Below are 12,634 nucleotides of genomic sequence, written 5' to 3'. Positions count from 1 at the left end.
CTGGGGAGACTGGGGTGGGAGAACTCCTTGAGCCCAGGAGGTTGAGGCTGCAGTGAGCCGTGAGCAGGCTACTGCTCCAGCCTGGGTGACACAGCAAGACCCTGTCTCAAAAAATTAATTAATTAATTTAAAAAAAAAAGAAGAAGAAAATTCTGACACATGCAATGACATGAATGAATCTTGAAGACATTATACTAAGTGAAATAAGCCAGACACAAAAGGACAAATACTGTATGATTCCACTTATATTAGGCACCTAAACCAGTGAAATTCACAACAGACAGAAAGTAGAATGTTGTTACCAGGGGCTGGGGGCAGAGGGGAAATGGAGCGTTAGTGTTAAATGGGTACAGGGTTTCAGTTTGGGATGATGAAAAAGTTCTGGAGACGGATAGCTGCGATAATTGCACAACAATGTAAATGAACTTAGTGCCTCTAAACTGCACACTTAAGAATGGTTAGAAGAGCTGGGCACGGTGGCTCACACACCTGTAATCCCAGCACTTTGGGAGGCTGAGGCGGTGGATCACAAGGGCGGGATCACCAGCCTCACCAACATGGTGAAACCCTGTCTCTACTAAAAATACAAAAAAATTAGCCAGATGTGGTGACAGGTTCCTGTAATCCCAGCTACTCGGGAGGTTGAGGCTGGAGAATCGCTTGAACCCGGGAGGCGGAGGTTGCAGTGAGCCAAGATCGCACCACTGCATTCCAGCCTGTGTGACACAGCAAGACTCCATCTCAAAAAAAAAAAAAAAAAGGGTTAGAAGAGTACTTTTTTTTTTTTTTTTTGAGACGGAGTCTTGCTCTGTCGCACAAGCTGGAATGCAGTGGTGCGATCTTGGCTCACTGCAACCTCCGCCTCCCGGGTTCAAGCGATTCTCCAGCCTCAGCCTCCCGAGTAGCTGGTACTACAGGTGTTCGCCCCGGATCCAGCTAATTTTTGCATTTTTAGTAGGGACTAGGTTTCACCATGTTGGTCAGGCTGATCTCGAACTCCTGACCTCAGGTGATCCGCCCGCCTCAGCCTCCAAAGTGCTAGCATTGCAGGTGTGAGCCACTGCGCCCGGCCACATTTTTTGTTACATATATTTTACCACAATAAAACATTAAACTAAAAAAAAAAAAGCATGACTGAATTAAGCAGTACGTCACAGAGAATTATAAAATGGGAGGCCGAGTGTGGTGGCTGACGCCTGTAATCCCAGCACTTTGGGAAGCCGAGGTGGTCAGATCACGAGGTCAGGAGATCGAGACCATCCAGGCTAACATGGTGAAACCTGTCTCTGCTAAAAATACAAAAATTAGCGGGCACGGTGGTGGGCACCTGTAGTCCCAGCTATTTGGGAGGCCGAGGCAGGAGAATGGTGTGAACCTGGGAGGCAGACCTTGCAGTGAGCCGAGATCGCACCACTGCACTCCAGCCTGGGCACAGAGCGAGACTCTGTCTCAAAAAAAAAAAAAAAAAAAAAAAAGAAGAATTAAAAGAATTTTAAAATGGAATTGGCAGGAGCTGAATCACAACCTATACTCCATAGCTCCCATATAAAGCAGTATTTTTCTGATAAGGTTTAGAATCTGTTCATTTACTAGTCTCAAGGACATTTATCCAAGGTAAACAAAAATAGTTTTATCTTTACTCCATTACCTACTATACCTTTTGTGGGAGGAAAAATTCAAATCAGCAAAATACAAAGCCAACGAAAGTTCAAATAATTCTAAGAATAAATAGATGAACTCACTGCCTCTTTTTGCTTGGCCTCAAATGGCTTGACATTTTATCTCTAGTTGGCCCAATGCTTGAAGATGGGCTGACAATAGCAATGAGGTAATAACACTGATGCAGTCAAAGGACAATGCCTCTTCACTAAGACAGCAAAACCTTCACTTCATTTAAGAGACATGAGATAGATGGAGAATGAGAGCTTTCTAGCACTACCCAAGGGAAATGAAATTAAACCTTTCTCAAGAGCAATGTGGCAGCTGCCTATCAAAAAACATGCATACCTTTTGATATCACGATTTGCTCCGTAAGAATTTATCTTTGGGGAATAATTAAGGATGAAAGAGATGTGGTCACATTGATGCTTCACCCTTGTGTTGTTCACCATAAGGAAAAACTATACACAGTATAAATGTCCAACAATGATACTGGCCATAACAAACAAAATACCACTCTGACAATAAATATTATATTATTGTTGATTATGTACTGACATAGAAACGTATTCCTAACAATCACAGCTTACTGCAGCCTCAAACTCCTGGGCTCCAGTGATCCTCCCACCTCAGCCTTCTGGGTAGCTGGGACTACAGGTACATCACTATGCCCAGCCAAGTTTTTATTTTTTGTAGAGACAAGGTCTCGCTATGTTGCCTAGGCTGGTCTCAAACTCCTGTGCTCAAGTGATCTTCCTGCCTTGGCCTCCCAGAAAACTAGTATTACAGGTAAGCCACTGCAGCCAGCTAGTGACTGATTCTTGAGTATGGATCCCTACAAGAATATGATGAAAGTTATAGACACTTCCTCTTCTCCTCCCCAAAACAAACAAACAAAAAGACAAAACTCCACCGCCTTTATGTATGCTCACAAATTTTCCACATTTTCTTCAAAGAGTCAAAGAAACCTTAAAGGCCATCCATGAACTCAGAGTCTTCCAGTTAAGGAAGCCCCGCATATTCACGGAGGCATTAACAATGCTTAATATCTGCAATGGGGTTATGAGTTATGTTCTTTGTGTTGCATTTTCCAACTTAACTATATTTCCTAATTTGTCTATGACTGGTGTATTACGATTATAAATGAAGAAAATCTTATTTATTTTGGGAATGAAGAGAGACCTTTATCAAGCCGCATTAGACATCTTCAGTCTAGCCCCAATTTCACCAATGTCTCTAGCCTGAGGGAAGAAGACAGCTCCATATATAAATTAAAGCACTGAGCTTCACACAGGCAAAATAACTTGAAAGAAAATGTTTTGTGGCAGAAGAGCAAATGATGAGACTTGCATGAACTTCAAAACTGTACCTCGGCCAGGCGCGGTGGCTCACACCTGTAATCCTAGCACTTTAGGAGGCCGAGGTGGGTGGACTGACTGAGCTCACGAGTTCAAGACCAGCCTGGGCAACACGGTGAAACCTTGTCTCTACTAAAATACAAAAAATTAGCCGGGCATGGAGGCAGGCTGAGGCAGGAGAATTGCTTGAACCTGGGAGGCAGAGGTTGCAGCGGGCCGAGATCGTGCCACTGCATTCCAGCCTGGGCAACAGAGCGAGACTCTATCCACCAAAAAAAAAAAAAAAGGCCAGGCACAGTGGCTCATGCTATAATCCCAGCACTTTGGGGGCTGAGGTGGGCGGATCACAAGGTCAGAAGATCGAGACCATCCTGGCTAACACGGTGAAACCCTGTCTCTACTAAAAATACAAAAAATTGGCCAGGCGTGGTGGTGGGCACCTGCAGTCCCAGCTACTCGGGAGGCTGAGGCAGGGGAATGGCATGAACCAGGGAGGTGGAGCTTGCAGTGAGCCGAGATTGTGCCACTGCACCCCAGCCTGGGCAATAGAGCGAGACTCTGTCTCAAAAAACAAACAAACGAACAAACAAACAAACAAAGAAACTACCTCACACCAGTGTCTTCAGTTACCAAATCACGATCCTTGCCCTGGTCATAGCTCTCAGTGGACATCTCAGCATTTTCGATAAGAGACTGCATATCACTTGCAAATAAGTTTGGTCGCTTCCTCTGTGACTTAGGGCCAAATGTAGTTTCAAAACTTTCAGTTTCAAGAATGTGGACCTTCGATTTCTGAAGAGAAACAAGAATAACAGGTAAAATTAAGAAAAGCACTGAGGAAAAGCGAAAAGCTAAACACCCACCTAGGAAAGACTTTCTGATTTTATTTTTCCAAGGTTCAACCCATACCCAAATCTATAAAAACATGGTTTCAGTCTGGTTTCAAATCAGAAATACTTGTTGAAATGGCACAAACACTGGTACCCTTATTCCGAAGTTCTGTAAGCTTCCTTGGAGAGATACAAAAGTAATACAAATAAAGTAAATATGAATAGTTGTGCAAAAACTTCCCAAAAACTCTGCTTTATTTCATTTATCATAAACTTTAGTCAAATGTAATTAAGGCTACAGCGATGAAAATTAACTAATCTTTTCCACCATTTTTTTTAGCTTTCAAACAAGTGCATAAAATTTGCCAAATTCATAGATTTTATCAAGGACAATCATACTCAAATTTGTGAGGTTTTTTTAAACCAACTGTAAATGCCAACTTTTTCTTGGAAGTTAATTTCTTTCATGGCTAAAAGGAATTGTTTGTTTTGTAAGATGCATTTTAGTTTCAGATAACATTTTCCCTAATTTAGGTAACATTTTTATTAAATGCACATGGCAAGTCTTCAGATGAAAAACATCTAGCCAAAGTCCAAAATAATAGTTTAGATGTGATAAAAGGAACCTGATACTAACTAGAACTTGATGTGCCTGTAAAGGAGTTACAGGCATAAGAATTTCTGAAGCAAGATAAAAGTCAAAGTTTGAGTTAGGATCTATCACATAACAGAATGTTAACAGCCGGCAGACAATATCAAAAAAGAAAAAAGAAGAAAATCACCCTTTTTCCCCTAGCACAAGCTCCTCTGTAAGCACCACTACCAAAAGCTGTGAGGATGATGGAGCAGCCCCCATGGCTTCTGAACTTTAACGGATCCCCTCTTCCAACTTCTAAAGATCCTTAAACTATTTTCATTTTCTCAGATGCTCTAACCCACAACTCAGTTTAGTTTTAGTCACTATGTTCCACTCGGGAGCATCCCCAAACAGAAGCAGCTCATTTTACATGAGAAACAGGTTCTAATGTCACTGGGTAAAATCAAGTGTGACCAAAATTATCTTCAAAATCTCTTAACCTATAAGTTACAGCACACAAGGCTTTGCCTATAAATCTACACATTAATAAGTATAATACAGTAATATACAGTATATAATAAAGTACATATGCAAAGTTACAGTACTCTTACTGTATTGCTACAGAAATACAGTAGTTCTAAAACACATATAGATGAATATGCATATCTGATCTAACTCCACTGTGCAAAATAATCTCAGAATTAGATTTTATAAGTAATAGATATCATACTAAAATAAAATAGATAAGGTTTTTCAAGACCAAAGCAGAAAACGCATCAATTACTCTGAGTAGCTTTCTGCATCAACAAAGAAGCTGACTGGTGCAACTGTAGACCCTTCATTCTACATACCAGATACTTAAACACTAAATTTTAGAAGCGCTGACAAGAACAGGCAACAAAGCAATAAATCCATGATAGAGCCTCTCTGTTCTTCTCATAAACAAGATTCAATAGTTGCTTAAAAGATGGCTTTAGGGAGAACAGACAAAGAGAACAAGGGAAATGAGCAACTTGTCTGTGGTTCATGAATTACACTCATGTGTTCCCCTGAAAGAAAACAGTCATTCCACTAATAGGTGCCATTCTTCTAGTCCATCATAAAACAAAACATAACTGACAAAACCTGAGGCAATAACCAGGCCTTAGTTTTTATTTTGTTCTGCAAGTAAACACTTTTCTTTGAACTATTTAACCCACGTACGCATGTCAATGTTTTTCTCCCCTCCTCATATCGGAACTGAAGCTTACGTAATGGTTACATTTCTGGGAATTATTATTCAATGCAAGTAAAAATGAGCAGACAAACATCAGACTCTTTCTTTGTTCTGTGTGAAACTCATTCCATTCAACCCAGATTGAATCCTTACTGTACTTCAAACTTCAGCAATTGACAACCAATGAGACCAGCACCCCTTCCTTCAGCTGAGAAGAAATCTCAAGGATCTTACAAAAGCTGAACGTACCTAACACCAAAGTTCTACCAACTCAATCCTAATTCTACGCTGTCCCAATGTTTGATGGAATTACCACTTAAAACAAGTTTGCCTACCAAAATAAATAATAATAAATAATATTACTAATATCTGTTATCAATTTAGCTCTTATTAGGTGGTGTGCTATGTGCTTACTACGGACCAAGTGCTTTACAGACGTTTCATCTGTAGCCAATAACCCAAGGAGGTGGGTTATCTATACTTTCTTTTTCTTTTTAGACAGTTTCGCTCCTGTTGCCCAGGCTGGAGTGCAATGGCACGATCTTGGTTCACTGCAATCTCCGCCTCCCGGGTTCAAGCAATTCTCCTGCCTCAGCCTCCCGAGTAGCTGAGATTACAGGCATGCACCACCATGCCTGGCTAATTTTGTATTTTTAGTAGAGATGGGGTTTCCTCTTATTGGTCAGGCTGGTCTCAAACTCCTCACCTCAAGTGATCCGCCCGCCTGGGCCTCCCAAGTTACAGGTGTGAGCCACTGCGCCCAGCCTATGTATACTTTCAAAGCAAAGAAGTTCAAGTTCATAGAGAAACCCAACTAAGGGTACAGGAACGGATAGAGCAAGGATTAATTCAGGTCTCAACTCCAAAACCTGTGCTTTGATCCACTACACTACCATACTTCATACTAAACGTGAAAAGATGAAAACAGAGGTCTTAGGAAGTTCATCATTGCTACATTGAAATTGCTATTTTCTAAGAAAAACAAAAGACAAATATGTTAGAGAGGGAGCTGCAAGGAGTCTGCCCAGGAAATTCCATCGCCAGGGATATCCTACATCTTACATGAGGCCGGATTTGATCATGGAGAAGAGACATTGGTAACTTGCTTTGCTTCATGACAACTTTGTATGGATCCTTCATAACTGTATCCATTTCCTCTTGAAATTTTTGTAATGATGACTGCTTAATCACACGTGTGTTTCCTGTTTTACAAATAAAGAATGTTGCCACTTAATACATATTTGCACATTCATCTTCCACTGACATGGTGAAAGGCAAGATTTTAAATTACCCTCACTCACCCAAGTACCTGATCCATCCATCCCTTGGAGCTATTTCCAAACTTAAAAGAGGAAAAAAACCCAAAAAACTGCCTCTCCTGCACTTGCACACTATGAACTATTCCACCAACCCAGACCCACAAAGGGTTTCAATAGTTTTCCAAGCCATTTCCTGACTAAATGAAACTGAGAAATAAATAGCGTGGAATGGAACTGAGATCTGACAAATGTCCTACTTCCTGCTAGATCTGGCAGAGAAACTTGGAGCCAATCACAGCTGATCAGTCAGTATAGACAGAGAATCTTGAAACACTGAAACCTGAGTCATAGTTACCACTTTTAGGGTTATGAGGATCCAAAGGGACCTCAATTGGTTAATCAATTGGTTAATGATTCATTAACCAATGAATCCATGCAAGGGAACAAGACAGAGCCCTGCTTGTTCCACCTGGAAAACACCTTGTGAGGGAGATCCTGAAAAGCATTCAATTAAACAGCATGCTGCAGCATGAATGCAAAACAGCAAGGTGGTAATGATGGTAGCAAGGAATGCTTATATTATACTCACTATTTGCTAGGTACTATTCTAAGCACTTTATATGTATTTATTTTTTTTTTTTTTGAGACAGAGTCTTACTCTGTCACCCAGGCTGGAGTGCAGCGGCACAATCTCAGCTCACTGCAACCTCTGCCTCCCAGGCTCAAGGGATTCTCCTGCCTCAGCCTCCCAAGTAGCTGGGATTACAGGTGCCCACCACAATGCCTGGCTAATTTTTGTATATTCAGTAGAGATGGGGGTTTCACCGTGTTGGCCAGGCTGGTCTCGAACTCCTGACCTCAAGTGAATCACCAGCCTTGGCCTCCCAAAATGCTGGGATTACAGGCATGAGCCACTGTGCCTTGCTTGTATTTACTCATTTGATTACCACGACAGTCCTGTGAGATAGGTTTCATCTTATTCTCTGCTAGGGATGAGAAAACTGATGAACAGACAGACTTAATAACTTGCACATAAATGACAGAACTAGAATTCAAACCCAGGCAGTCTAATCTGGAGTCACAGTACCCGGCAGCCATGTTAAATGCTTCTCTGCAGAGTTTTCTTTGACACCTTTCTGTGTTGCAGCTCCTAGGAAGTATCCTACCAAAAGTATAAGAGACTCAAAGGTAGCTGCCATCTGCCCCCAAGGACAGAGGTCAAACACCAAGCAAACACTGGGGTCTGATCATCTAAAGTGCCCATACATTACCAGTGGCTAAGGGCAAAGTTAAAAGCCCAGACTGAAATGGAACAGGGAGTTTCCCAAGGAAGAAGCTGTGATCACCCTGTGACTGAAGATACTCTATTCACTGTTGGAAGGTTCAACAGTGAGACCCTTTAATTGTCACCCAAGTTCAAATAAAAACTCCATTAAGAAGTGTTTCAGAGGAACTCTGGGCTAATGCACTTACCCTGCAGGATATATGCACAAACACCTACAAGGCCATCTCTCAAACAGTATCTCTCCAGGCAAGCATAAAAGATCAAGATGAGCATTCTAAGGTCTGTGAATCCTAGTCATTAAGGACGGTCTTATCTGCTTAAGAGGGCTCAATTACAATTACTAATGGTGAGCGCTCTTCAAAAAGAAGTTATTTATTAAATCTACCACCACTACTTTTCCCAGTACTTTTTCTTATCCCTTTCTCAGATAATCCTTGACAGTTCCACTCACCAAAAACTCCTATCGTTTAGATATTTAAACATCCTAGCCGTTTCCATTCAGCATACATTTTGTAGAGCAAAGTAGCAGGGGATAATACTCACCAAACCATTTAATATTTGGCTCTACTCTTGCTACTGTGCCAGAAGCCACCGTTGACTGATATTGCAGGGGTTTAATTATTTTACCACGACTGTTCCTAAATTGAGGAAAGAACAGATATTGGTTGACAACAGAAGAATGGCAACAGCAAAGTTTGATTTACAGAATATATTTTCCATCAAAAGGACTTCTTACTTTGGTTTTAAATGATCATGAAATACCAATTCCAGTAAACACAAAGTACTTCTACATTTGAAACAGATTGCCCAAAAGCCATTTAACCTCTTGCAACAGAGCACGTAATGATTTCTGCTAGATGAATAACAACGGTGACGTTTTAAAAAATCTGTTTACTGTTTACTTTAAAAAAAAAAAAAACACATACTTGAGTTTTTTGGGTAACTATTCGAAGGCTGTTTTAGATGAATTGTTCAAGTAGAGGGTGATTTACGCTGGGATTCCAAATTCTAAAACAAACTGCAAAGTAGATGACTAACGCATAATAAGTTAATTGACATTTGTATTTTAGTCACATCTTCTAGAACAGACAGAGACGGAGAATCTAATTACCAAACAAACTAAGACCAGCTAGCGGAATGCCACACTCAGCAAATCCCTGTGGTAGAGGCTACCTCAGCAGAACTCGGAGTTGTGATGAGTGTCCAAGTGCCACAATGTTGTGATCTACATTTTGGCATTAAAAAACACATTTTCTGGTGGCTTTCCTACCCATAGTCCTGTAGGTTTTGTTATATCTGGCCGTATTTAACGCTGAGATTTAATGCGCCATTTGTGAAGGTCAGGGCTGTGAGAAACAAGACCTCTACTTTTGAGTACTGTGAAACCATCACTATTTCACCACCAGCTACCCATACCCTTAACCAAAAATTAACCATTTATCCTAACGACATTCATATACAATTATATTCGAGAATATATAACTCTTATTTGGAGGAAGTGGGGGTGAGAACAGCAAAGGCTTAATCAGTCTCAGCTAGCGGTCAAGGGCATGAAGGAAAAGAGAAAGGATGACAGCACCCAATGCTCACCTGCGCTCCTTTTGCCTATACATATTCAGGCGCCGGATGGTGGCCCGGTCCCTCATGTTTTGGCCTCCTGCTCCCTGCACTCGATCTACAAAAGGCAGAAGTACACAGTGCACTATTTGATAACCAACCAGTATAACCAACAAGTCATTGCTTAAAATGCAACAAGTAGTTCACCCAAATTAGGTAAGAAACCACCAACCACAAAAATCTCTACTTTCTCCATGTTGTTCCAATAATTATTACTTGAAGCTATATGGTATGACAAAGCTGACCCAACCTTTGATCTTCGATAGGATTGTATTTGAGAAGAAGAACAGCTAATATTTTTGAGCACTTATGATGGCTATCCACATTATAGGCATCATCTCATTTAATCCATACAATAATCCTATAGATATATTATCTCCATGCTGCAGAGTGAGAAACTGAGGCACAGTGGTCAGACACCTTGCCCAAGGTCAAACCGTTACTAAATGGCAGTACCAGAATTTGAACACGAGCATTTTATCACATCTGTGGTCTTAACCACGAAGATACCTACCTCTGTGCCTCCATTTAACACATATGGGGTGCCTCCTCCATGCAAGGCACCATGGAGACTATAATTTTGATATATATGTGTTCCAGTTTCTTAATGTTTGATTTTTGTTTATTCAACACAGCAATTCTTGCCTTACATCTCAAAGAGAAAGAGAAGAACAAACGAGCAGGGTAATACTAGCCTAGCTTCTCATTTTGGGAGCCATTTATTTATTTATTTATTCTTCCCGAAACGGAGTCTTGCTCTTTCACCCAGGTTGGAGTGCAGTGTTGCGATCTCAGCCCACTACAACTTCCGCCTCCCCGGTTCATGCGATTCTCCTGCCTCAGCCTCCCGAGTAGCTGGGATTACAGGCATCCGCCATCATGCCCGGCTAATTTTTCTATTTTTGTAGAGAGGGGGTTTCACCATGTTGGTCAGGCTGGTCTTGAACTCCTGACCTCAGGTGATCCGCCCGCCTCGGCCTCTCAAAGTGCTGGGATTACAGGCCTGAGCCCACACCCAACTGGGAGCCCTTTAAATCACCTATCTGGTCCTGAAGTGATGCAGTAGAAGACAGACTGAAACCACAGCCCATTGGCTCTCCTACTCTCTAACAGTAGAGACTGGTGGCTCTACTACTGCTCACTAACTGTTGCAGTTATGACAAGCCACTTCCTGCATTTTGATTCAGTCTCTTTACCTGTAAAATCATAATCTCTAAGGGACTTTTGGGGTCTAACATTCTGAGATTCCAGTTTGTGCAAAGTGAATAATTTATTATCAATCCGGAGTAAACATTCAACATGCATTAAAATTGTCAAAAATTCTAAATCATATTTTAAAACAAAGTTTTATTAATTAAACTTGAATGGAAAGAACTCTCCCACAGGATGTCTTGTTAATCCTACAGGTGGAACTTCGCCAAAACTTACACACATCTCCAAAACAGCCTTACTGCAATGATCATATTGACTTCTTTGTAGGGTTCTCTAAGCACTTTACCAGATAGAATAATTCCAAGGGCAAAAACTACAATCCCTCTCATTTTAAAGGTCAAAGTTAAGGTGACCGGCAAATATGATCACGTGTAAAAGGCCCGATTACCCATTTTCAAGCTGACTTTCTCTGCATCTCTCAACTGGAGAGGACCCGAGGCTGCCAGCCTGAGTGTTCACTTTCCCTGACTTTAGACCAGTTGACTACACTTTGGCCTGCCAGGCGTGCAATGTCAGCCCTCCTCAGTGCCCCCCTGAGAAGAAACCATCACAAATATTGCTTTCCTTTTTCCCTTTTCATCCCCAACAGCCACCCCGCTCATAGTCATTCTAAGCAATGCCACCCAAGTAACCCTCCTCCTCCAGTCCTCGGAGCCCTTCCCTATACTTCCTCCAAGCTCCACCCTCGATCAGCCCTGCCGCCTGTACCCGGGTTTGTGCTGGCCTTGGACGGGTTGATGGTGCTCCGTCCTTTGTACTTGGGCTTCACCATCTTGGCGACGAGACCGGGACCGGAGTGCGAGGTCCGGCTTACGTGGGGAAACAAATTTAGATCTACCCAGGCCCGGCCGAAGCGACCCGCGTGAACCACGCCGGACCACGTGTGCACGACCTACGTCACTTCCGCTCGCGCCCCTCCCTGCCCCAGAGCGACTTCCTGTGAACGCGCGGCGCGCGCCACTATCGGCCTGGCTCCTCCCCCGCCCTAGCCACCTAGGCGTCGCCCTGCGTGGAGCCCCAGCCCGCTCCAGCCCTAGCAACCGCCAAGCTGCCCCTCCATAGCAACCGCCTAGTTACCCTGAACGCGTGGCCCAGAGCTCCCAGTTGGGTCCACCTCCAAATAAAGAAGCCTCTTCCCCTGCCAATGACACAAGCTTAAGTTTGTCTTCTGAATTTGTCTTCTAAGTCCTTCCAAAAGTTGCCGACCACACAGCAGCCAAATATCCATTAGAAGGTGTCATCCTCTTCCTTACAATTCCAGCGGCTTATCATCACTCTTAGAATGACAGGTAGGGGAAGGGGGAAGGGAGAAACAGAGAGAGACAGAGATTGATTCAAACTTTTTGCCATCCCTGCAGGATTCTGTGATCTGGCCCCTGCCTATTTATCTGATCTCATGTGTACCTCCCTCCCTCTGGTTATTCTGACATTTACACTGGATATTCTCTCTGCCTGAATCACTCTTTCCCAGAATCTTTGCATAGGTGGTCATTCAATCCTCAGCTCAAATATCACCTATTGGTAGGCCTGCAAGAATTAGCAAATAGAAATACAGGACACCAAATTAAATTAGAATTTCAGCGGAAAAAAAGGAATACATTTCTTTAGTACACCTCCAATA

At 42.3% G+C, this 12,634-nt stretch overlaps 1 protein-coding gene across 1 annotated transcript in view; it reads right to left on the bottom strand.

The window, feature by feature from the left end:
* The window catches only part of LOC105494738 (G protein nucleolar 2), a 30,126-nt gene extending 18,220 nt beyond the window's left edge, over positions 1-11,906 (bottom strand). The window contains exons 1-5 of the mRNA XM_011763476.2: positions 11,722-11,906; positions 9,775-9,859; positions 8,728-8,822; positions 6,703-6,842; positions 3,625-3,809 (exon numbers count right to left, since the gene is read on the bottom strand). Of these exons, the coding sequence (XP_011761778.2) occupies positions 3,625-3,809; positions 6,703-6,842; positions 8,728-8,822; positions 9,775-9,859; positions 11,722-11,785 (569 nt within the window). The 5' untranslated portion in view covers positions 11,786-11,906. The remainder of the gene's footprint in view (positions 1-3,624; positions 3,810-6,702; positions 6,843-8,727; positions 8,823-9,774; positions 9,860-11,721) is intronic.
* Positions 11,907-12,634: the final 728 nt, after the last annotated feature.

The sequence above is a fragment of the Macaca nemestrina genome, chromosome 1, assembly GCF_043159975.1.
Source record: "Macaca nemestrina isolate mMacNem1 chromosome 1, mMacNem.hap1, whole genome shotgun sequence".
NCBI lineage: Eukaryota > Metazoa > Chordata > Mammalia > Primates > Cercopithecidae > Macaca > Macaca nemestrina.
The sequence above is the reverse complement of the archived record's forward strand: the minus strand, read 5'-3'. Positions and strand labels throughout refer to the sequence as shown.